The sequence below is a fragment of the Fringilla coelebs genome, assembly GCF_963513975.1.
Source record: "Fringilla coelebs genome assembly, chromosome: 3".
Lineage (NCBI taxonomy): Eukaryota > Metazoa > Chordata > Aves > Passeriformes > Fringillidae > Fringilla > Fringilla coelebs.
In genome coordinates, this window is record NC_140030.1 from 22,391,756 (window position 1) to 22,418,320 (window position 26,565).

Consider the following 26,565-nt stretch of genomic DNA (forward strand, 5'->3'; position numbering starts at 1 on the left):
TTTTCACTGAGATTTAGCAAAACATCTTATATCACATGATAGTAAACATAATATTAAGCAAACAGCTTACACAATTAAGGTTGCATGCTAAAGAAAATATTAAGCATTCCCATAAAAGCTTCCAGAAGCTTTTAACAGTGACTAAGATTTGTAAGTACAAGTGAAATCTAGCTGTGACAAAATGACAATTTACAAAATTTTGTGCACAGGCATAGCTGGAGAAGAAGGGAAAGGTTATGGGAGGGCAGTAATTCATTTCAATAGGATCTTCATCATGAAGAAGCCTGCTGGCTCAGACACAGCTGCCACAGTATCAATGGCCTTTTTGGGATCTTGTATTTTTCCTACTTTCATGGTGTTGCTCTCCCTCATTAGGATTCAAATCCAATTGTTTATGCTGCTGCTCGCTGTTACTCTTCTTTCATGCTGATTATTTCCATTGAATCTCATGTAAAATGGACAGAAATTTAGAGAAAAATGCAGGCACTGACTGTTAGTGAAGCGGAAAAAGCTAAACTGTTGTTTGTTCCTAAAACATAGACATAAGGATTGCATATTTCTCTCCAGTCCCCCAATTTATTGTTAGTCATAGCTAGTGCCATAATAATTGATGAATTGAGCCTAGCAATTTCAGACCACTTTTTCAGTACTGCAAAACATGTTTTGTGTACATGCAAGGGTACAATATATTTTGCCATTCCTCAAAAATCAGCCTGCTTAATAATTTGATACTTACAAACCAACATCTTCACATGAAGTCTATTCATGTAACCCTGATATTGCTTCCTCACTTTGAACTAATGAATGAAAGCCCTTTTACTGCCACACATTTGAGGGCTACAATGTGACAGGTTCCCTTTGTTCCCTCTTGCACATTCTCAATCTATCTATTAAATCCTGCAATTACTTTTTTACTATAAAAACCTATACTAATCTTCAGTATGCTTGAAAAAAAATTATTTTCCCCATTCCTCAGCTGCAGTTTGTCTGTAATAATTATCCAAAGGTGCAGGTGAAGATGATGCTTTTAATGATTTTTTTCCTTACTTCTAACAGTTTCTGCTTAGTTCTTAAATCCTTGAAACAAACATAATTATGCTCTGAGCAGGGCCCTGATCTTATGTTTCAGTAACAAGAGAAACTTTCCAGAAATTAGACAGGCAGAGCATGGATGGTACAGAAAAGGAGTGAGCTTCCCGAAAACTTTCACCCTAAAAACATTTACCATGACTAAATGGAAGATACCTGGTACTTCATGAAATGTTCTGCTAAAACATTCTTAGTATTCCTTTCTTTACCTAATTTTTATTGACAAATTTTAGACACCAAAATTAACTCACAGAACCTTTACATTGCTAATCAAGTCCAACACAGAAGAAGCTAATGTTAATGGTAGCAATTATCACCTTTCTCTCTCACACATACTATTCACATCATGTAAATGATCCCTTAGCCAAGCCCTTTAGTAGCAATGTTTGTAGATGTATATGTGGAAACATCATAAACAGGCTGCAAACTGAGTAAGGGTCAATATGTCTACACATAACACATAATCCAGTACTGTAATATGTTTCTTCTTGATGTTTATTATTAATATGGGAAGTAATTTTGGCACTATTTAGATAGACTGCTTACAAATTTTCATGTTACCAGATTCATATGCAGCCTGTTGAAGAAATGAGGGATTTATTTCCCCCTCCAGTTTTTCATTTATTTGTACACAAAGAAAAATATAATAATGAGAGTTGTGAACTGCAACTCTAGGAAATTGCAAACCCTAATAATTGTGTACTGATTGAGAGCTGAAGTACTGCACAGCTAATGAGGATCAAAAATTCTCACTTCTGAGTACTTCTGTGAAAGTCTAAGGGTTATCCCTACCACTACATTTCAAAGGCCTCTCTCTGTATCTGATAAGACAAGAGAACAGTTGCAGAGAGGAGTATTAATTGGAGAAGTATTAATCTGGAGATCTCTAGCACACTGGGAAAAAATGGAGAGACCAAGTTCTGTGCTTAACTTAAAACAGAATGATTTCACATCCTTAAAATAAACATTACAAAAAATTATCTTCAGAGAAACAGACATTATATTACAAGTGGACAACAGTATATCCACAAAATATAATTTAAGAGAAAGCATGAATAGTTACCTGAGTAACGAATCTTGAATCCTTTCTTGCTGGTTGCATGATCAGTTGACCAGCGGAGATACAGCTGATTCATTTTGCTTGTGAAGTTCAGTTGCCCAGTATGATTTCCACTCAAAGCAACCAGTAAAGGGCTTTGCCCAGAAGAACCTTCAGAGATGAATAAAGAAACTACTGAAGCTTTAAAGTACTATGAATTTAAGTAATTCTTTCAATATTGTAACTAAGCTGTGAACGTGAACACGGTAGAATGGGAAATAGCCAGACACTTCCTTGTCAGAGAAATAACTAACAGATCTCAATTTAAACTGTCCATCTGGCTTTAGGTTTTCACTAGAGAGCATTATAATTGCTTCGTATTTCCATTTGTTTGTACCTAGATAAAAAATCTAGGTACAAACAAATGGAAATATAAAGCAATTAGACATTTCTCCATAAACACTAAAAAAAGTAGTGGTTTAAAAAAAAAAAGGGTAATAATTTCTATTTGACACAAATACACTGAATGGGAGTCTTTGTTCCTTGCCCTTTTAAATCTATTATTTATTTAAACTCTTTTCTAACTAATGAGTGGTAGCAAATGTATACTTCTTTGATATTGTACAGCTTGTATAATTTAAGCACCACCATATTACATAACGAACACAGTAGCTAAAAAAAAGCAAAAAGCTCCGTCATGTGTAAGACCACCACAGTTTCATTTGGAATACACATATGTACAAGTGTTAGGAATTTGCTTCACCAGGACTCAGTTCTGTTAATTAGTATGTTTATTTTAGTTCAATTTTAGTGTAGTGTTCATTTATGGTAAATACAAGATGCTGAAAAACTGTATCCTGGCCCTTAACCAATATCTTCACCAGAATAAAACCCTAGAGGCACAGATAATGATTTCAGGACTAATTATATAGAAGAGAACAAAAAAAATCCATGTGTCAATCCAATCTCCAACTGGAAGCTTTCTAAAACATGAAATGGCTTTTTTTCCCTCCATATGAAGGTATGGAGGAAAATATGCTTCTCCAGCTGAAGCACTCCCACATGCTCACCATGCCCTTTGCTCCATGCTTTTCAAGCTTAAGAAAGTTATGTCAACCAACATTATCTTTGTCAGAGTTACTACTACACATAAAGAACAACTTCATTCATTATTTGCTGTACAGACTGATCAGGTCTTCTTATGTTACATGAAAATAGAAAAATAAAACTGAATCAAATGACACCTAAAAATTGAATATGTTTTCAGCCCCATCCAGTTCAATCTAAAAAAAAAAAAAAAAGAAGTGTAATTTCTGACTGGGACCTTTCAGGTACAAAGGGGAGGCTATGGAAGTTAAAAAAAATATAAACATAAACATTTCTTCCCAGTTCTTAGGAACTGCATTTCAGTCACCCTAATACTACAACTAAGTTAGCATTACTAAAAAAAATTCTAAAAAATGAATGCATCTACAACATAAGAACAAACAAGCATTGCTTTAGGCATGGGTTGCTCAGCATGCCCTCATAAAAATGCTTTGTGACTTGTTTGTCATATTGCAGAGTTAGTGTTGGATGATTACAGTGTAGGGTAAATGATAAGGAATGCTAAGGTCAATTCCTATTTATGCCTGAAAACATTATTTAAAACATGACATTTGACTCAGTTACTCTGTGCTTCACTTTGGATTTTGTAAATCTGTTTAATACCCTTGTTACAGTTTGGAATGTAAGTGTTCTTTTCAAATTCTCAAGGGACTAAAAAATGGACTTCTACAAATAAAGACCAACTACCTACAATAAGGTAAGAATCCTTATTAGTGATCATGAAATTATTTTGCAGCCCCATATGCCATACCACATTTTTTAATCATTAGGGGATCAGAGGATTGATTCAATGTATTTTAGTTTTGCTTTGTTTTTCCTGGAATTGAGTTTCAGTTTCTGTACCTTACCTAGCAGTCAGCTCTTCAGATGGTGTTCAGGAAGGTCAGCAGCATGACTCAGTTGTTCTTGAATCTGACATTTATTTCATTATTATTTCAGAGTTTGTCTATACTGTTTGTCAGAGAAACACTCAACACACTCAACTTCTGGTGTGGTGATCTGTCATATGTTGTTCTCTTGAATATTAGAGAAAAGTTGGCATTTCCTTCTATTTTCAGCGATAGATTAGGTTTAGTTCAGAGAGAGAAAATATATTTTCTGTACTAAATGAATGCTATTCAGCCTAAATACCTGAATGCCATATTTTCAAGTTCAAAACACTTTAATAATTATCTTCATGTAACATTTATGGCTTCTCTGGTTTAGAATCCAGAGAGGATTTTCCAAAGGTATGACAGGTAGGTGGGAAAGGGTAATGGGCTTGCAGCTCCCACTTGACCAGGCTGACTTTACTGACTGGCTGCCTACCCTGATCATCATCCAACTGCTGAAGCACCATAATGTACAGAGCAGTCAGGTAGGCTTGGTTCTTGCTGTGCTTTGCATTCCATAAAGAAATCAGATGAGTGCCTTAGCAACACTAATTCCCTAAATATTTGTCTTGCAAATCTTTATAGTTTCTGCATAAAGTTTGATGTATCTTTACCCGTTAGAGATAGATCAGTGCAGTTCTACTAACCTAAATGAAATATAGTGTTTTGGACCACACAAAGCCCCAAAATATGACATATATTTGTTTGCTGCAAAATGCAGCAACATTTGAGTCTGAGTTATGGCCATCACCGGAAGCAGTATAGCCACATAAGCATTGTCTTCTGCCCCCAAAAACTCACGCTGAGATGTCTAACTAATTAGCAAAGCACATTGCTAATGTGGCCACAGGGACACAAACAAGTATCTCTGCAAGGTGCTGCAATGGGCCATATCTGAATACCAACTTGTTGAGAGCTAGCTCAGGAATCTCCACATGGCACTATAGATGAGAGTTTATAAATATGCCATTATCTTTTTCACTTAAGGTTGCTGGTAGGTGGTAGAAAAAATTACTTCTGCAGAGCTGCAGTAGAGATGAATTTGTAAGAATATTATTTCATGCCATGAAATTAAAGTGCTTAAAAATGTAGGAACAACATTAGTTCTTCTCTCAGATCTATTATTGATAATCTGGTTTCATTACATTTAAATTCAGAGGAAAGAAAACAAAAATATACATCAGGAAAATTACGCTGTTTCAACTGAATTTATCAAAAGAAAACAAAGTGATCAGACCACTAGAAAAGTTCCAGTAACATTCCATATGTCTTTGATACAAAACAGAATGGAAGAAAAGCCAGTCTTAATAGATTTTGCAGACTATTTTCTGTGCTAACCTGATATGGACCAGCATACACGTTATGATGAAAAAAATATGCTATGATATGGCATTTTTAAAAGCATCAAAAATATTTTGGATTTTTAAAGGATATTTCTACCAAAAAGTGAAAAAAATTAGTAATTTTAGACATTAAAATCTAATCCTTCAGAAGAATACTTAAAACAAGATACCTCAAAAGATATAACCTTTTAATATTTCTTCATGCTCTGAAACTTCCATAGTGAATATTCATCATTTCTATCATACTTATCATATATTCTAGGTTAATGAAGGAAGATATGATAATGGTCTCTAAATGAATAAAAATGTATTTAAGAACAATCAGAGACTAGTCATCCTTGTCAATCAATGAGAACATAATAAGTCATAATAAGTTCAGAATGAAGTACAAAATCAGAATGAAGTAGGGGCCTTTGAGAAGTGACAAAACATTTTTCTGCTCTTTGTCCCTAAACAGATGAACACTTCAACAGTGTGGTATATTCAAACAGGGAACAACACTGGTCTGCAATGCTACGGAGAAAGCAGATAAGGTATTTGAACTCAAATTTCAGTATTGAGACTCAAATAATTTTATTTATTTTGACAAATGTAATTATAACTCCAAAATACTTCTTCCCCAGAAATGAACCATTATGGACCAGCATGTTAATATCTCCTTTCAGACACCTCCATAAATTTCCCTGTAAACAGAAAACTATGTGACTTTTCCAGGGAAACTGCAGGTGTTAATGTTTTTCTGTAACAATACCTAAGACAATTTAAAATCTTCTCTGTCTTGACTACATCTATAAAAACTTTCATTGGCTAATAGATTTATATTTAAGGTAAAATAGAAATTCTGAATTATTTTTTTATTTTCAGATATATCATTGCATTATGATCCCAACAATTGCAAATCAAGACCCACTCCACCCAGTATTTGTTCTTGTGTATAAGATAGAATTTAAATCTTTCTTACCATCAAATACCTCCAGCTCATCAAACTGCTTTTCACTTTGAAACATTTCTACAAAAATGGAGATGTTATATCCTGGCTCAACCTTAATAGTCCAAGAACATGTCTGAGAGTTGGGGTAGGTGCCTGGATAACCTGGACTGAGGATCACTCCTGATGATTCTGTACGAATTTCATTTGCTGGACATTGTGCTAAAAAGGACACCAAAAGAACACTAAGAATAACAATGAAACAAAGTGCTTCTTCTCCATTAAATGCATGCTTCAGGGTCAGTTTCCAAATGAAAACATATTAAAACCATATTCTAGATGGAAGGGGAAAAAAGTGTCCTATAATATGCACAGAAACAGGACCACTTTTATAAACCTTGATTTAAGAAATATTATATTAATTTATTAATTACAAAAAAGCATCTATCCAGAAAGAAATATGTTAGAGCCCAAAGTGGTTTCATTCAAGGAATTCACATCTGTTGGTGCAATCATTCACAAAGGTGAGGTAAAAGTACTGGTAAAACTTTTTATTTGGAAACTGTATTCTATTTGAGATCTTAAAAAAATGAACCAGCTTTAGAAATGAAGCCTGTTACATGAACATGATAACATACTGAAACATCTAGACATACCAGATCATTTGAAAGTACACAAGTTTTATGTAAAGTGTTCATTTTGAATACAGAATGCTCCAAGTCATCCAAGTAAGAACTTCTTAGAAACTACTTGCCCTGTTATTTAAAGTCTGAACTTTAAATTTCACCTAGTATTTATGATCTCTGCATACTGAAAGGGGTGTAATATATTAAAATACTGTAAGTTTTATATCCTAAACTCTGATTTGATTAGGAAGTTTTGTTTGTAACTATTTTTTTTTAAGATTTTGCCTCTCACATAGGACTAATTTTTTCAAATCTGTTTCCTGATACATTTGTCCACAGGTTCATAATATATGTTCATATCAATACTTTTTGTGTAAGATTCACAAATATATCTTGAAGAAATGCATTCCTGGAAATCATCTGTCACAGTGCCCAAGCACTTAAATAAAGTAAAGGTTGAAAGAAAGGTGAAAAACAACAGAGGGAAAAGTGATCAGCGGAAAAAGTAAACTACAGGGGGAAATCCACACATAAATACCATAAACAAACATTACAAACTGGACCATTGCCCTCAGAAGACCTTTTGCAAACTTGCAGGTGGAAGTCAAAAATTACAAGTGCCCTGGAGAAATAAGTGATGCTGTCAGACTTTTCCCAGCAAGACACAGTGATTCTTTTCAACACCGGAAAACTGTTGCCTCTCTGGATCAACTATGGTTTAGAAATGGCTACAATAAAATAAACATGACAAACGAGAAGTTGCAATGTATGAGTCATTTGGAATGGGACATGGGAGAGTAGGAAGTACATCTGGAGTGGTTTTGTATCATTCCATGTCTCAACACTAGCAGCACAAATGTTAAGGATACAAATGTCTTTTGTTGCTTGCTTTTCCTCAGCATCTTAGGGAGTTATGGAAATAACCATCGGTCAAATCACTCATGAAACCAATTACATAGTAGTCATTCAGATTTGGGGTTTGCAAAAAAAGTCATGTTACACAGATACAGTCCAGACAAGCCTAAAGTTTGGTGATCACATTACTTGAGAAGTGTAATAGTACAATTCTTCCAGAGAAATTTACAGATGGGTTATTCTAAAATGCTGTTATTGCCTGCTTTATATGGGTGCTCTATCATCTAAGTTACCCAGGTATAATATTCAGAGAGGTGCCCTCTAAGTATCTTCTTATGAACTCACTGAATGGACTCTGTTTACTTACTCCAGTATATGAAAATTTGGAATCTTGGGTGGATGATTATCAACTAAGAATAGATTTCAAAATTACATTTTAAAGAACCTGAGAACAGTATATAGTGATCCCCAGAACACTGTCACTAAGTTCTGAGATATTGTTCACTAACTCAAGAAATACACTGCAAGACTCTTTGAAAAATTGAGTCAGGGAAGGAATGAAATAAAAACATAGAGGAAAGTCAACAATTCAGAGAAGTGAAAAATGTTAGTTTCTTTTGGGATAAAAGAACTGTCATGGAACAGGAAGAAAGACACGCTCATATAGCACAGACACTGACTGTGATCATCTGAGAAACCTGTGGCATTGCTCCAGAGAAGAAATGGCAAGAATGGTCTGCAAAAAGAAAAAGAAACAGGAGCAGAAAATTGTGGAGGGGAGAGGAAAGGGTAAAAAAATAACAAAAATTATTTTTCCTGCCTCTTTATTTTATCGGCTTTGCTCTTTGGCTATCTTGTTTTTCATGTAAAGACATCAGGGACAAAAAGTGAATGAAAGAGACATGGAAATAGCTGATTTACTAAATTTGAAAAAATAACAAAAAAATTATTATTTCAAAAGCATGTAAAAATTATCAGCAACAGTGAAAACCTGCTCTTAGCTGTCTCATTCCTTGCAGCCAAATCTTAAGAAGGGACCTGGAACTAAATTATTCACCACGAGGAAAATGTGCCTTTTGCAGATGTTTCCTCATGCCCTTCTCTCACAATTGAGGAAAAGTATGATGCTGCTTTGTAATTAAGAACATTTCTTTGGTGAGTGAATTTCAAAAATCAACAGCTTAAAGGTCAGAGTACTTCCTTGAACACATCATCATATGTACACAAGAAACTTATCAATGCAGTGATGCCAAACTGATTTTTGCCTTTTTTCTTTATTATTTTTTTTATATATTTGTAGCTCTGTAGTCTATTGTATAACTACATAGATTTGTAGCTAGCATTTCACCTATTCTGTTAGTCAGAAAGACAGAACACATTCCTAGAGACTTGAATCCTTTGGGGACCAAGGTTAAATTCTCTGGGAAAAAAGGTTAAAATGGCTTCTCAAGACACTTTCTCATAAACAAAGTTCAGTTAGTATCTAAAGTGGGGGTTTCAAAAAAGGGTCGAAGCAGTGAGGAACTACCTCATCTCTAACTGTGAACTCTTGTCAGTTATGCTAATTTGTGAAACATAAAATTGTGTCTGCTTTATGTTACCTTATGCATCTTCAGCACATTTTCAGCATGTATTCCAGTGTGTTGTGCACCATAAAGGATTCTTTATAAAGTTAACCACATTTTTATCACCTAATTGTGTCTGACTTTTTGTCTGACTGCTTTTAGGACTGAAAAGATATCAGCAGGACTGCTGTGGGAATTTTTTTCTCCACATATTCTATTGTATTCACTTACTAAATTTCAGAATTTTGCTAATGAAACAATTTTCAGGAAGGAGAAATAATGTGAAAGGGGAAAAAATATACCCCTCTAATACAAATCAGTGCAAATAGTGATGCTAAGGGTGAAAGGAGATATGGAATATTCCTCTGTGTCACTGAGACAAAAACCAGCATATTCCTAGAGCAGAAAATTCAAGTAAGATCAAAACTATTATGTCCTTCTAACCTGTAAACAGCTCAGTTCCTCTTTTGTTCTAGGACAGAAGTGACCAAATCTTTTTAAACACTGAACTATAGCTTCAGGTCTTCCTATAGCCAAGATAATTTCCTATGGCTAAGAGTCATTTGACAAGAAGTCCCTTCCAATCTAAGCTGTTCATAGCTGATATACCACAGGGACTAATGAGAGGAACAGCTCAGAAGTACTTCAGGGGAGGGCAGACTGTGTATTGCCCCCTGCAGTCTGGGAAGCTGGCTGTACCATGGGATTTGGTGGGAAATTGGCACAGCTCACCATGGCAGACTTTATTGGCTCTTTCTGCCCCCTAATGAATTCCTCACCAATTCCTCTCCAGTATAACTTAGCTGCTGATTACAGAACTTAATCTCTAGGCTGGAAGCTACACTTTACAAGATTTAAATTTTACAAGATTCATGCGTCTGAAGACATATGAAAACATAAAACTGAGATACTGAGACAGTAAGACTGCTTCACCTTGTTCCTTAAAACAAAAGGCACATCAATTTTTCAGTACCACAGCTAATACCTATAATTTGAATAAAAGTAAACTCCATAGTGTTATTATCTTGTATTCATCATACACACAACAGGTTAAAAAAAATCTGCTGTTTCAAGCTTTTATTTTTTTCAATAATATTAGCTCTGCCCTTTTAGCATAACATTTAAAAATAGAATACTCATAAATTGAAAGTACTCTGGTTGAGGCATATATATTTGGGTTTGATTTAGCTGAAATGGAGTTATTTTTCCCCACAGCATCCCCTCACAGTGCTGTGCTTTACATTGGTAGCTAGAAAGGAGTTGATAACGCAGCAGAATTTTGGCTACTGCTGGGTGGTGCTGGCACAGCATCAGTGCTGTCTCTCCAACATTCTGCATCACCACCTCCCAGCAGGCTGGGGGTGGGCAAGGTCTTGGGAGGGGACCGAGTCAGGACAGCTGACCCAAACTGACCAAAGGGATATTCCATACAACACGCCATTGGCTCAGCAATAAAGGCTGAAAAGAAAGAGGAAGAAGAGGGTGTAATCATTATTTACAACAGCTTCATATGCTGAAGTCCTGCTTCCCAGGAAGAGTCTGGACATTGACTGATGATGGAAAGTAGAGAACAAAATATTTGGCTTTTTTCTCTTCTTGTGCATGCGACCTTTCACTTATGCTTTAGTAAATTGCCTTATCTTGACCTACAAGTTTTTTTTATCTATCTTGTTTCCTTCTCCTCTCTCTCTGAGAAGGGGAGAGACAGAGTGGCCCAGGTCACCACACCACAATATTCTACTCTTAATATTGTTTCTTTTGTTTGACTAACACAGTAACATATTGGATACCTCATGGACTCTCTTCTGTCACTTAAATTACAGGTTGACTCAACTCCCTACACATTTAGAAGTTTAGGAATTGATGTGAAATTTACCACTTGAGAAAATCTGAGCTGCAAAATAAATTAGCTGTTTGAGCCCCAAAATATATTTAATAATAAATTATTTATAAGTAAACTCCATGAATATTAAAAGTAGCTACTGTAAAATAGTTTGGAATGATAACAGGAATAAATACTAAAAACATGCTTTAGGCATATTGGAGGACATAAGTAATCTATTTTACATTCATTTTTAATAAGATTGTTGCACATGTAAATTCCAAAAAATGTTATTTGTTAAACTTGCATAAATTCATGCACAGAGGCAATGCCTACAGAAAAACAACAGGAAATAACAACTATCTGTATGTTACAGTCACATGTAATTGTGTGCAGTGGAGTAGTGTCATGAGAAGGGTAATTCTGCATGTCAGCATAACACTTTCATCATATTCTAGCTTTGAGAAACACATTCCTTAACATGGCTTTTACAGAAATCTGATTTATGTTTTTTGTGGAAGGTCTGACCAAGCTTCTTAACTATAATACTATTTCTGATATCCTCATCTTTGATTTTGCTTTTTATTCATAAATATTATCACCATATTAGGACATTATTATCATACTCCCCCTCTAATTTAAATGTTTTGAGCAGCCATATTACCTTATGCTGAATACCCATTATCTGTTTAACTAGTGTCTCAATTTTTGTGACCAGTACAGGAAAATTTCTTCCTGTCCCAATGCTCATAATGCTTTAATATACATCTCTACTCTTCCCTAACAGCAACTAAAAAATGAAAGTAATTTGTAGCAAGAGTATAAAGGTACAGGATGAGAGCAATTCCTCCAAGTGTAGAAACAAAAATGACAACAGTTCAACTACTTTTAAGCATAAACCCATTCACACTGACAGCATGTTCTGTAGGGCTGCATAGGGCTCTATATGTTAGAAAATACCTGGCAAGATAACACAGCACCAAACATCTTGAGAAAGTCTGTCCTCAGACAGGATGGGAAAAGGAGCTGTAAGAAAACTGTGGTGTGTTGTGAGTATAGCTGCTCTGGAGGTCATTCCTTGAGAATGATGTAGAACTGGTCATGCAGATTCATTTTTCTTGCCTGTCAGATATGACATCAGACTCACATATAATATCCTAGAATTTGGCTTTCTATCATATAAATATATTTTTTGACTACTACAACATAGTGGCACAGCTCAGGAAAATGGAAAGTGCTTCTGTATCTTTAAAAAATATGAAGACAATGTGAAAAAAATTAAATTACAGGTAAAATGTAGAAATATGAGAAGGCAGTTAATTAGTTTGAAATACAATATGCAAATTGCATAGCAAGTAGCAAATTTTTTTCAAGCCTATGAGGACAAAATAGTTTCTTATAAATGCCGTTCCATCCTGCATCACTCCTAAAGAAATAGAATAGAATTGGATAGGGTATTGGGAATGATGGGAAGAATGATTAAAGATCTTTAATATCTTCTGGTCTATAGAATCATGCCATAAGTAAGGTGAATAGAGACCAACATGTTACTGATTTTTTTTCCCATAAAACTGGACAAAATGGAAACAGCATGTGGCAAGTTCAAAGCAGACAGAGACATAACTTCATATTTTAAAGAAATAAATTGTGTAACTTCTTGCACAAAAAATTTGTGGATTTAAGGCATTTACATGGGTTCAAAATAGGACTGAGTAATTCTACTGAAGAAACAACCATATAGGATTCAAAATATAAAGAACATTGCTGGCTTAAGACTGGTTTAGCTACAGTTGGTTTGAGGCCTTAATTACCTTCATGTTTGCAATGACTTTCTGTTCTGCTCTAGAAAATCATTAGTGGCCAGTGCTAGATATGGAACACTGGGTATATATTCTGGTGTACAGAATTTCTGTACAAGAAATATTCTCCCTTCACATACTTAGGTTTACAAAGCACAACATGTGTCCCTTCAAATATTTATCTATGAGTAAACACTATAAAGGCAGTCATTAAAAGCACAACTTTTAAATCATCTAGAAATATTTCGTGCCGTTCATAAATATAAGTTAGGGTTTTATAATAAAATAGGAATTAATTCAACATTTATCTCCATAGTAATACTGGGGAGGCTGGGATAGAAATAAAACCAAGTAATTCTACTTTCCAGAAAAGAAATTTATAAAAAGATACAACTTGGCTGAAGAAAGGAAATCAGGTGCATGCCAATTTACCTCAAGAAATTCTTCTCTTATGTCTGTCCAAAATAACTGCCAGAATCTTACTCTAATGCCTCCAGTTCTATTTACTACAGTCTTTGAATCACTCAATGGCACTTTTGTTTTTCATGATCAGATTACTTCTTTTGATGCCCTCCTCGTAACAAAGTTTTGCTGTATTCACAGGATACAGCCAGAGAAAGAGCAGCCATTTGCACAGTATCTGCAGGAATGGTTATGGGTGGCTAACCCTTATCAGAAGTTCCTAATATCTCTGTAGATTTTACAATAATTATTCAGTTTACTTCAGGCTTTCATTTTACAATTACACTCTAATTGACATAGTCAAGAGTTAAGTTACTGCTGTTGCTGTTAAGTAAAAAATGAAGTCTGGATTTGCAGTGCAATCAACGTATTAAAATACACTTATAACAGTGTCGTGTTTGAGAGGAAGTAGGTTTTATTGGGATGCAGTGGTCAAACCAATAGGTGCTCAGATTTGAATATTGGCACCTGGTGTGGCCACTGAGGACATGGATACACCTCTGAGAACACAGGGGGTTAAAAGCTGAGAACTCTGGGGGGAAAACTCTCTTGGTTCCAGTCCATGAAAGCGGTCAGGCCTCCCCTGCCCGGCTCCAGGCTGGGCGGGGAGGGGAAACCACGAGGCCTGAGTGAGGTAGGCTGGGGGGCCCTGGACAGAGAAGGGAGGAGAAGGCTCCTGCAGGATGGAAGGGTGCAGGAACCTGGAGAGACATCGGGCAGCTCCCCCGGAGTAGAGAGAGAGAGAGAGCGAGCTGGTGTCTGTGCCTGTGCCACCTTGAGATTTGATAGCACGGCCAGCCGAGAAGGAGAAGGGGGGAGTGCGGGGAGAAGGGGCCGGCAGGGCAGCCCTGGGAGTTCTGCACAGGCCAAGCCTGAGACTTTAAACCCTTTTTTTGATGATGGGAACCTTAAAAGTGCTGATTCTCCTTGAATGAGAAGAGAGATATAGATAAGAGGAAATGGGCCATGGGAGAAGTAGAGAAGAATCCTAGGTGGGAGGAGGTGATGGAGTGGCCTTTGGCCGGACTTTTCTTGTATAGCCATGGACAGAACCATTTTTCCTGTGACACAGAGACTGAATCTAGGGGGAGGCGATGGCTCAGAGCCAAGAGAGTGCAGTGATGTGATGTGAAGGAGTGCGTGGACAGAGACGATAGGTGAGGAGGGCGGTGGTGGTGCCCTTCAGGAAGAAGAAGAGGATCTCTGTTCTCGGGACCCCTCGGCCCCAGGGGATGAAATTTTGGGGGGACATGTGTCCCATAAGTGAGAGACTGCTTTTTTGGAACTGGGCAAAGCACCCTTTGAAAGGAAAACCCTAGAAGCAGTTCTGGTCCATGCACAGTGGTGAGAGCACTGGGCATGGAAGGAAGATGTCACAATGGCAGATGATCTCCAGGCAGTGCCACGTGTGACTGGGAAACACACAAAGTTTCAACTGTGCTCACAGGGGAAGCCCATGGTGCAAGAGGGACTCCTCTCTCCTTGATGAACTGAGAATTGATTATCTAAAGGGTGGTGACAGATCGAGAGTTGATGATCTGAAGGGTGGATGTATGGAAAGTCTGGTGGGGTGAGGAGGAGGGATGAGACATGTAAGGTTTTCATACCAAATTGTGTGTTTCTTGTTATGTATAGTTGTAGGTTGATAAAGTTTTTCCTTTTTTATTCTTAAGCTGGAGCCTGCTTTGCTCTATTTCTGATCACATCTCACAGCAGACACCAGGGAGGAAGTATTTTTCATGGGGGCACTGGCATTGAGCCAGGCTCAAACCATGACAAACAGAGAAATAAATTGATTAAAAAAAGAAATAATCAGAAACATTAATAAGTACTCAGTTATCCTAACAGGAAAGACATAAAACTACACAATATTTCCATTTATTCTACATATTTTATGGTGAGGGTCTTGAAATGAATAATGATTCTTTTCTACTCAAAACAAAGATATGGAGTCCAATGTCTGTGGTATCAATAGGCTAATAGTTTGCACTATGATTTCTTTATTAATTTTTAAATCATGAAAGTAGAGAACCAGGGCAATAGGAAGGAAGATACACATACAGCTATAATTACAGTGTCACAATAATTGTTGTGCTTCCAGCACTACCATTTGTGCATATAGATGTTTTCACCTCGTGATATGGAAGATACTCCATCCACAATTGCATATTAAAGATCAAAGTTAAACTTGTATAATACAGAAGAGAGAAATTCTGTTTACTTTTTGATTTTCTTAAATTTTAATGATAGCATCTCAGCAGTAACTAATTTTCCCCCAAAATTTTGAGGTACTTCAGGACAAAATTCTACAGATGATTCTTTGATCACTTTTGCAACATTTCAAAACCTTTTTGTCATCCGCTATTTAACAAAATTAAATAAAATAAAGAAAAAAAGGTCAAACAACATTTTTTGAAAAACAAAGGTTGGAAGACTGAATACAAATTTCCAGGATAAACTCATTTTCCATGAAGATGAGGACATTATACAAAAATGTGCATCTAAACATCATTCATATTAAATTTTTAGTTCCTTGTTTGAAATGCCATATTTATCAACACAATATAAATAGTTTAAAGAGATTTAATACTTTGAAAAATTTAAATTTACCACATATTATTTTAAAACAGCTTTTTCATGTGACTCTGTTATACAATGTCACCATATTTGTCAAAGCACAGAGAATAATTTCTTATTTTATTTTGAAAACTTAATTTCATATTTTTAATATTCTTCAAAAGTAAAAATAAATCCTTGGTTTGTTATGAAGCAATATAGAATATTTCAAATGAATTTTAGAAATCAGTGTTTCAGTAGTCGTGGAGTCAAATAGTTAAAATCACTTCTCATTGGTTCTAAAGAATAAAATTTCTACACAAAATTCTTAGGTCCAAATATACAAAAATATGCATTTCTTAGATAATAAAGAAATAAATGGAAAATTTTCTTTTAAGCATCAATGGAATGACAGTGCCATAAATTTGATGCTTTCTGTAGGATGCATATTAATGATATACATGCCATGCAAGTATATATTTACCTTCACAGGATGGAGAGGATCCTTCAAACTGCAACTGTGCATTCAGTTTGCAGGTTAATATATCTTGTCCAACAAGGGTAAAACCAGGATGGCACCTGTACTTCACAAAATCTCCTGGAAAAGGTATTGAAAAAAAAGTTAAACCTCAAAAAATCCTTCAAACAGAAATATATCAAAATCTCAGGTGGAAGATGAAATAGCTTCATTTAATTAGAATTCAAGTGAAAACAGAAGAAATAAAAAAAAAAATACTATCTTTTTACCTATTTCAAAGTCATCATCTTCTGTAAACAAATCTGCATGTGGAACTATAGGTGGAGGCTGGCACTTCCTGAGCTGATAAGCTGCCAATTTAAGAGAAAAAAAATTAATACTGGTGAGCTAAGGAGTACTTTACAGAAAAGTCATTTTGTATTCACACTTCCCAAATTGCTAGAGCTGCACTCGTGGTCTCTCTCTTAAACATTTTCAAGTTAAATGTCATGACATGACATGAGTGTGGTGAGATACTGGAATGGGTTGCCCAGAGAAGTTGTGAATCTCAGGAATCATACAAGTCTAGGTCTAAACCTGGTCTAGTAGAAGATGTTCCTGCCCATGGCAGGGAGGTTGAAACTAGATGATCTTGAAGGTCCCCTTAAATTAAAAACATTCTATAACTCTTTAAACAAAGTCTCTTGTCTGCTTTTCAAATCTGTTTCAATAAATTATGAGCAATCTCATAAGAAAGGTGACCACTAAAATGGCTGTGTTTCTAAAATGGAAGAGAATGCCTGCAATAGTTGAAGAAGCCCTTTCTGGATTAAAAAAAAATTCAAAACAGAAATAAAGATTGTGATGAGAGTGCATAACCTAAAGAAAACTATCCCCCTCAAGAAATAAATTTACTGTCAGAACAAAATTCTCTGGACAAGTGGATAGTCCTATCCACTTTAGTTTTTGCTTCTCAGATTAAGTACAGTGAATGACCATGTGTCATTAACTTGATTTAGGAGAAGTGTACAGACAAGAGAAACATTTCAGATTCTGAGTAACAATTTGATATAGACTTCCCCATGCAAACAGGTATCTCAGTACTCTCTTTCTGTGAGATTTATTTGATCTTTGAGAATTCATTCATTGTATATTTTTGATTTAGAGTCCAGAAGGCTAATAATCTTCCATTTATTATACATATTTTGGGTGACTTAGTCTGAATTAGAGCTAGAATTAGAGTTCAGCTTTTCACTTCTGAGTTAGATGCCTAATTTTCACCACCTTTAGCCCTGAGTGTAACTTTGAACAAAGTATTTTGCTGCATATCAGTCTTTATGCTATTGTTCAACCCTACCGTAGCACCCCAGGAACTCTTCTGGAGAATAATTTTAGTAAAGAAAATTAAATCTTATTGAATAAACAGGCCAAAGTAATTAAAAGAGTAAGAGTTTAATATTAGATGGTAATGGTTAACATTAAAGATAGAGCACAGTTTATTAAAAGTCCCAAACTAACATTCTTAGGATTTTTTACATGTAATTTTAAAAAACTCATAAGTACTGTTATTAAAAAACCAAAAAAACCCCAACCAAGCAGAAAAACACACCAAAACCCAAAACCAAACAAAAAACCCAAACAAACAAACAAAAAACACAAACAGCAAATCCATGAGTCCTGGTAAGTCAGGAAACCGCAAAGTTAAGAAATATTTTGAAAATGCACTAAATGATTGTGGTAATTAGATGCTAATTATATAAAGAAAACACACCATGAAAATTGAGGACAAAGAATCCTCCTGTTGAAAAATCACTGTGAAATTTGAGGAGGACTTGATTGGTAGAACTGTAAGCTGTTTCCAGAGCTGTGTTCCCACTGAAAACTCCTAGCTGAGGCGAATTGTGGTCAGGACCATCCCTGGAATGTAAAACATTGAAAAATTAGCTGAAAAACTGATGCTCTTAACATTCAAATTAAGAGTCTATTTTCTCTGGAGAACAGTTTAAATTTTTGTAAAAAATGTTTTTCCTAATGATTTTAAATGATTTTCTTTTTTTTTCCCTAGCACACGGAATATTTTTTCCAACTTCAAACTGATATTTTACTTGCAAAGTAGACCAGGCTACTTTGCAAGAGTTTTTATATTTACATTGGCCAGAAATGTAGTGGTGGCAAGGAATTTTCAATGTGTGTTCCTGCCAAAAATTGTCACATACAGATCAGATGTAGAAAAAGTCTAAAGATAGAAATCTTGTAATACTGTCATATTTCTAGCATTTTAACGCAGGGGCTACAATTCTTCAACTCATGGTTGAAGACTCACAGAGGCATGGAAATTGCAAGGTACTCTGCCCTTTAAATAAATTCCAAAGATTCAAAGGTATATTCTAAGGGGGGGGGGAAAACAAAAGAGGGAGAAAAAACAATGAAATAATCTTGTGTTTTGTGTTTTTCAACAGTATGATAAGACACAAAAAGGGAAACATACTCCAGTAACATCAGGCTTCATTCACTTCCGGTGTCATAATGTACAACATTCAGAACAGTCAGAATGAATAAATAGCCAAAACTCCCTACTTTTATCACTAAAGAATTTTTTGAGCTCTACAACACTTATTTCTGGTTATTTTGTATATTACATGTAATGAATCTAAACTAAATGAAAAAACTTTTGTAAAATGTTATTTTATAAGGCTTGAGATTATCTAGAATGTCTCTGAAAGCTGTTGATTTGACCTTTTACTGTCTTTCAATCAGAGGTATATTTATTCACATCAGCTGCATCATTGAAAAGCCGAGCAGGTTGTATATATACAACCTGCCAGGGAAGACAATCTATGATGTATTTTACACTTAGGCATACAGGTAGTGCAAATACCAGAGGCAACCAAATGGCTGTTCAGTAACAGTTGCACATCTCTATAAACTGAAAAAACCTCACCAATAGCTACAGGAATGGTGGACTAGCTGGGAGATCAGAGCAGCTGACTCACATAGCAATAAAATACATCCTATATTCTGTGCAAATCTTCCTTTTCCTGAACTATTTGCAGCATATATGAGAAGTCACTTTGCACAGTATGTGGGGTAAGGACCATGGCTAGACAGAGATGACATGTCCAACACCTTCAGCATTATCTATGCCTGTTCTTGAGTACAGTAAATCCTTATGCAAGAATTTAGACAGCTCTAAGGCCTCTTCCTTCAGAGGAGGTCACAAATTGAATGGGTTTGTATGGAAAGAAATACAAATTCAGAGAAGAGGAACATGTAATATGAAGCTTAAATACATGGAGGTACAAGGCCTAAAATTCTGGGTCAGAAAATATTAAAAACTATGTCTATCAGGCATATTGAAATATTAAGAAAACTTAAGAAAATCTTACTTAATGCCTAAATTAGTTAATGTTTGAAGATGTCAGAAATTTTTGCAAAACCTAACTTATATTGCTGGTGTGTTCATCAAACACATAATTCAACATAGTGTAGATTATTACATCACTTTGACCTCACATGGCCTCAGCTTAAAGAAGAGAGAGTCAAACAAGCCTGATTGATAACTGAGCTTGAGCTTCAAAGTATTTTGGAACAGTATTCTTAAAGAGGTCAGACAGTGATTTAATTTTTTTTTCAGATAACCTTAGAAGTTGTTTTATGCTGTTCTTCAGCGCATATGACAACCTAAAGAGCAACACTAAGAAAATCTGTAGCTTGGGACACTGAGACTTGATTAATCAATCAGAAAAAAATCATTTCTGTTATAAAAATAATTGCATACCAAACTGCAATGTAGTCATTCACAGGTTCAGTCTGGAGTAATGTAAAGTTGATATAAATCCCATGGCCTGGAGATACAATAATTAACCAAGTACAGTCTTTGGAATTTGGGTATTCATCTGGAAATCCTGGGGAATAAACTGTACCATTCTGAGCAGTTACATTATAGCCACAAGGAGCTGAAAAGAAAACAAATGAGAAAAAAAATTAGTGGTAGAAAATAGTTTTTCATGTTACAAGAGGAATATCAAAATGCTACCAAATTCCTAAATCTCCACAAGACAAGACAACCTGTCTTAAAGACAGCCTTTTCCTTGGTTGGTTGCTTCTCAAATAAATACTGACATTTCTAGAAGTAACTTATGCTGATGTCCTTAAGGTTTAATTTCTTAAAATTCATCAAAATCTACTGGTAGTATTGTTTGCATATAATTCTTGAAACTAAGTCCACACACATTTAAAAAGGGGCACCTTTTATTTACATTCAAGACTAAAAACCAAATAAACAAAGGTGTCCTGACTGTTTCGATCCAACTGAACTCTAACTGAACGGGAATACAATTCTGGAAAAAATAGACTGATTGTTCTTTCACTAGTCCAAAACCATTATGCTTTATTTCTGACAGGTTTGAGTAATTTTTAATGGTGATACACTTGCAGATTGTATGTTAATTATGCTTATGACAACTAAAATGGACATACAGACATGACTTTGTGCACACTTGCTGAATGAAGTCTGTAGCCAAATCAAAGTTATGAAAAGGTTGACTTTATTCAAGGGTAGCAAATATGTGATAATGTGCTCTTTGGAGTCTCAGTTTGGAAGAAATGACTGACTATGGATGAAAGCATGTATTCAAGTAGACATATGGCTATTAGTGTAAATTAGTGAGTCTCACCCATTAGAATGAGACCCTTATCTCATTTATGGGCACTCAGCCTTCCTCTAGAACATTTCTATTTAGCTCTTATCATTAGGCTTATGTTATTATTGTCAGTGTTGCTGTGACTCTCCTTCAGACCCTCTAATTTCTTTTTCAACTTAAGAAGTGATGGAAAATTAAAGTAGAAAAAATTGATAAAAGGAAAAAAAAAACAGAAAAGGAGAAGGGAAAAAGGAAGAAGGACTGATAATGCAGAAGGATGTCTCATTTTCTGTATGGTTTAAAGCTGCTATACTGTTGTGGTAGAAGGTCATCTGGCTAATAGATGAGTAGCCCTTTTTGAAGGAGTACTTTTAATAATCTCTGGATTTATAGGACAGGCTAAGGAGGCTTTAACTACTTCACTTTCTTCATCCATATCAGTACTAACATGTATTTAGCACATCTTTCTGGACACAATCCTGTGCCATGTGCTCTAGGATGATTCTGCTTGAGCAGGAGGTTGGACAAGATGACTCACTGTGGTCCCTTCCAACCTGACCCAGTTTGTGATTCTCTGTACAGAATGGCACCTGCTCCTGAACCATGAATCTTTAGTGGACAACAAATGAAACCAGCTAAGGAAAATGAAGGCTTGGTTCTATCTCTCTGATTCCTGATTGCTTCTAGTGGCCAAGGGCATCTGACAGGTTCTATCAAACTCTAGGAGTTGTGATGAAAATGTGACTCAAGCCCACTTTTTACTATTTCCTAAACCCCTACATTTCTGCCATAGTCATTTTGTCTGGTCTCAGAAATCTACTCTATTCTCTGCACATCCACAGTACTCTATGTTTACAACTAAGAGTGATTTGACAATTATGCTTACTACAGGGAAATGCACTTCCTGAGACTAATTAGAAATTAAAATACAGAATTTTTCTGATTGAAATTTTATATCTAAATATATTTGTAGTTTACTATAATTTTGACAGGTTTATTAATGGTGTTATTGATTGCATACATTTTTTATTTTCCCTTCATTATTCTCTAATATCAAGATGGAAGGCAGATTGATTGCATCTCAGTAAAGACGGTCTAATTTCTCTTATATGATTGTTAGCCAAGGAAGATCAATAAGTTTTGTCAGAAAAAAAGTGTCTCAGGTAACAAAACTCTGGTAGAGTAAGTAATACATCCAGCTGTTACTAGGTTTTCTCCAAAGATCTTTAAAAATCACAGAAAACATGACATTAAACAGAAATAACTGGTTAGATTTCACACAAGATAAACATAGCTCTAGTGTGAATCAATAAATCACTCTAAATTAATGATGTTGTTAAGTTACACTTTGAATGACAGACATGAAGAAACAGAGATTTTTGAAATGAGTAAGTGTATAATCAAATCTTCTAAACTGTCAAATGCTAACAGTAGACCACATGTTGATTTATAAATGCGGGAACGCCATACTATATCTTCTCATACCCCTTTACACCTAATTATATTGTGCATGGAAAGACAGTAAACATTTTTAAAATTCCACCAATGATACCCAAATCCAGTTAGTAATTTACTGACAATTACATGCATTACACCAAGACATCTATAGTAAGTCATCAGGACAACAGGATTGCACAGGAGTAAAGTCTTAGAGCATGACTATATGATATGATTCTACTACGATTACTTGACTACCAATTAATCTATTTTTTCCCATATACAGATTTTCAGTCTTCAAAAGTATGTGCAATCTCCTGTAGAAAGTTTTTGATTCAAACTTCTAAGAAAACTGGTCACAGCTAGAAAAATTATTTAATTCTTTTGCTGATTTCTCTCTCAGATCCACTGTCAAATTTCAGCAACCAGAGTAAAAATTTGTTTTCCCTGTAGATAAAAAACATTCATATGTCATAAGAATAATTTCAGCAGTACTAGGCGGAGCTTTAACATACGTGGATGAATTTTCCGCAAAACAAGTAGTGTGCTAAGTGAGAGACAGAAAACAATGCTCAGTCAAAACAGAAAGCAACCTGCTGTTTAGTCAGAAATGTACACAACCACACACAGCAGAGTTGCATGCATTCCTCAGCTGTGTGGAGGAGACATAGATGACTGTGGGTGGGCTTGGAAGGTAGGATTCACATGCACAGGAACCAGGCCAAATGTACTTTGTGAATTATAGAAATGTCAGTAGTAGAGGAATTCCTTCTTTGAGTTAGAAAATGATGATAAAAACACTCAGTTAAAACTATGGATGAGAGAACAGGGAAAAGTAATAATGACTTTGTCCTCATGTCATTATAAATATTAACTCACTTCTTGCATATCATTTCAAACAACATATATTATTTACTCTTGTTTCATCTAAGAAAACAGAAAATGCTGATTTATACCATAAAAATCTGCTTCTTCTATTATACAACTTCATGTATTTTAGGAAATATGCTTCTATAGGGATTAAAAAGGAATAAGAAAATATAGAAGGTTGCATGCCCTTTGGTATCGCTAAAATATAAGTATGAGGTGCTGAACTCTGGCTAGGTTTCTAACAAATTATTAAAACATCAACTGTTAACACTTTACACTTTTATATAAATTTTTAATTGATATCTCAAAAACTTTACCATATGTTTAACATGAAGAAAAATATTACGTCTGTTTATAGTGAACTTTTAGCATGAATAACTTGGTATTTTCTTCCAAAACATTTATAAAGGTGTCTCCATAACTTAATGGCTTTTGAGTAAAAGTATCTTCTTTAAATAGTCTTTCACGTAGAGGTTAAGATCATTTCTGGCAGTATCACGAGCTCTCATAATCAATACAACTGGCAGATATTAACAGGAACAATAAATCACTACCGAGGAACAAGATTCATAAAACATATATTATTTATAAAGCACATAATATTCTGCCTTTATCTGCCTACACTACAGATTAGGATAAAGGCACTGTTCTTCAGAAAAAGCTGCATTATGTACAGGCATCCAAACAAGTAAAGAAAAATCAGAAAGTACTGTGAGTTCTGAAGCAAAGGTACTACCAGAAAGTTACCTTCACATCTGGGGAAATGATAGTTCCAATTTCTGTTGATTCCATGTTGGCAAGTGAGAACAGGCTGCCCCCTCAAAACATATCCAGGATAGCATTCAAATGATACCGACTGTCCCACACTGTAATCTGAGTTGACTATATAGCCATTCAGAAAAGGAGGAGGATCAGGACAGTTCTGTAACTCGTAAGCTGGAAGAGAACAGAAGTACTTTTTTTTTTTCTTAATCAGCTCTCAACACATTAGGAAGTACATATTCATATAAAATCTGTAATGCATTCAACATAGGTAAACTCTAGAGTGCCAAGCTCCAGTTTTTCAGAGATTAACACATAACAAGAAATAAATCATCCATTTGGACTGTACAAAAATATTTTTGTAATGTACAACAAAATCCTTAAGTCCTTAAAACTTTATGAAATGGAAGATTTTCACAATCCATTGGATTTTTAATATATATGCTAAACTATGCCCAAAAGTCCTGTGACCTAAAGAAGTTAAAAGAATTAATGAATGACTTTAACACAACAGAGCACCATAAAGATGTAAAAAAAATTACAAATACCTGCAAAGGGAATGGTCCTTTTAGATATATCACCATGCAAAAAATTGCTTTAATGATTTAGCATATTTCATGTAATGTTCTGTCTTTTGGAGGACATCAAAATATTATTCAATGAAATACATTTAATTCATAAAAATCAGTGTGGTGAAAATTCAGAAGAAGCTTTCATTAATACCATTTACTAAGATACAAAGCTAATGTAAGCAACTCCATATGAAGCAATAAAAAGACTGTTTTATAAAAATGTTATGCAGGATTATTTGCAAACAATTTAACACAGATTGGATAGTAAGTAATTTCCATTTAAGAAACCAGTGTTAAAAGGATGAGGGCCCTCCTCCTTTTGAGCCCTCAATTTCAGTTAAGGAACACTTCTGTTAGAAGAAAGTTCAAACAAGAATACTAATACCAGTGTGCTCTGTATTCACATGTGTTGTTAAGTGCAAGCTCTAAAAATATGATGAACTTATTCCTGAACAAAGTATTTTGTTAAATTTTCAAAGTTAACCTTTACAATATGAACATGTTCATCTTAGAAGTGTATAGTTATTATTCTGAAATAGATTATTTAAACAAGCCATTTCAGCAAGACTAAGCTAAACATATATTTTAGATATGCTTAACTGCTTACTTAAAGCGAAGTTTGTACTTAATTGGTTTACTGAAGTACAAAAACTGGCAATAAGTTTTTTAGTCATTGCTAATTACTGTCATGCTGTGCAATAAAAAGATTTACGTTGAGAGAGCCTTCTTCTTTTCCCTAATTCTTTCAGTGAATCCAGAATTCAGTGTTTGTAACAATAGAAAATTGGAAAAGATGTAATGGTACTAGAAATATTCTGAAATCCTCTAAAAAATCAGATCCCCCTTCTCTCAAATAACAAAAAATTAAGAAAATAAATTAAAAACCTAAAAATAAAAATTAATTGCTACTGTAAGGAAATACAAAAAGGTTTATTTTACCTAAATTGTGGTTCATTAAATTTTGTCCTAAATCTACTAATGGCTCAATAATTTTTAATGTTGTTATTATTACGCCTGCTATCATTTGTGTAGTACTAATCATTATCAACATCTTTATACAAAACAGAGTAGCAGAAAGATTATTTAAGAGTACAGGACTCTGAAGAGTACTGTATCAAGACTGAAATATTAAACTATATAAAAATCTATTTAGCAAATTATATTAAAAATAGAATAGAAATTATTCCAGAAGGTCAGAGGATCTCACAGATTTTTTTTTTTTAAAGATGTAGCAATGCATTGTCCAACAGTTACAACAATGTTTTGGAACAATGACAGCAAGCACTGAAATATTGAAACTTTGATTGTAGAACCTTTTGAGGAGATGACTACCATCCTTCCTTATTGTTTAAATTTTGAAATACAGTATTCATAGATTATGTTTTGAAAGAACTTAACACAGTCTCAGAATTTTTGAAGTTAGTACTAGAAATCAGTTTCAGGGGAAAAACCAAAAAACTCTCCCACCGATCTACATAAAAAAGATAAGACAGGAACCACTCAGGTGAGAGAGGAAATCCTGACAGATTTGACAGAGGTGTTCCATAGACTAAGGAAGTGATGACTGTGTGTATATGTATCCAAAGAAATAATTAGGGAAGGTGATGGGATATTAGCGAGTATTGAAACATGGCTTGACAAAAATTATATGGAATAGGAGGTGGGTATTGTCCTGGTTTCTGCTAGGGAAGAGTTAATTTCATCTAATTTTTAAAAAATTTTTCTCATGCTCTGCCAGTGAGGTGTATGCAAAAAAAAGGA

General features: G+C 34.9%; 1 protein-coding gene across 1 annotated transcript in view; it reads right to left on the bottom strand.

The window, feature by feature from the left end:
* The window catches only part of CSMD1 (CUB and Sushi multiple domains 1), a gene marked incomplete at both ends in the record, with an annotated part of 1,059,366 nt that overhangs the window by 85,772 nt on the left and 947,029 nt on the right, over positions 1-26,565 (bottom strand). Inside the window, 7 exons of the mRNA XM_084202054.1 lie at positions 2,153-2,299; positions 6,412-6,600; positions 16,548-16,661; positions 16,811-16,891; positions 18,292-18,437; positions 20,299-20,476; positions 24,218-24,406. Of these exons, the coding sequence (XP_084058180.1) occupies positions 2,153-2,299; positions 6,412-6,600; positions 16,548-16,661; positions 16,811-16,891; positions 18,292-18,437; positions 20,299-20,476; positions 24,218-24,406 (1,044 nt within the window). The remainder of the gene's footprint in view (positions 1-2,152; positions 2,300-6,411; positions 6,601-16,547; positions 16,662-16,810; positions 16,892-18,291; positions 18,438-20,298; positions 20,477-24,217; positions 24,407-26,565) is intronic.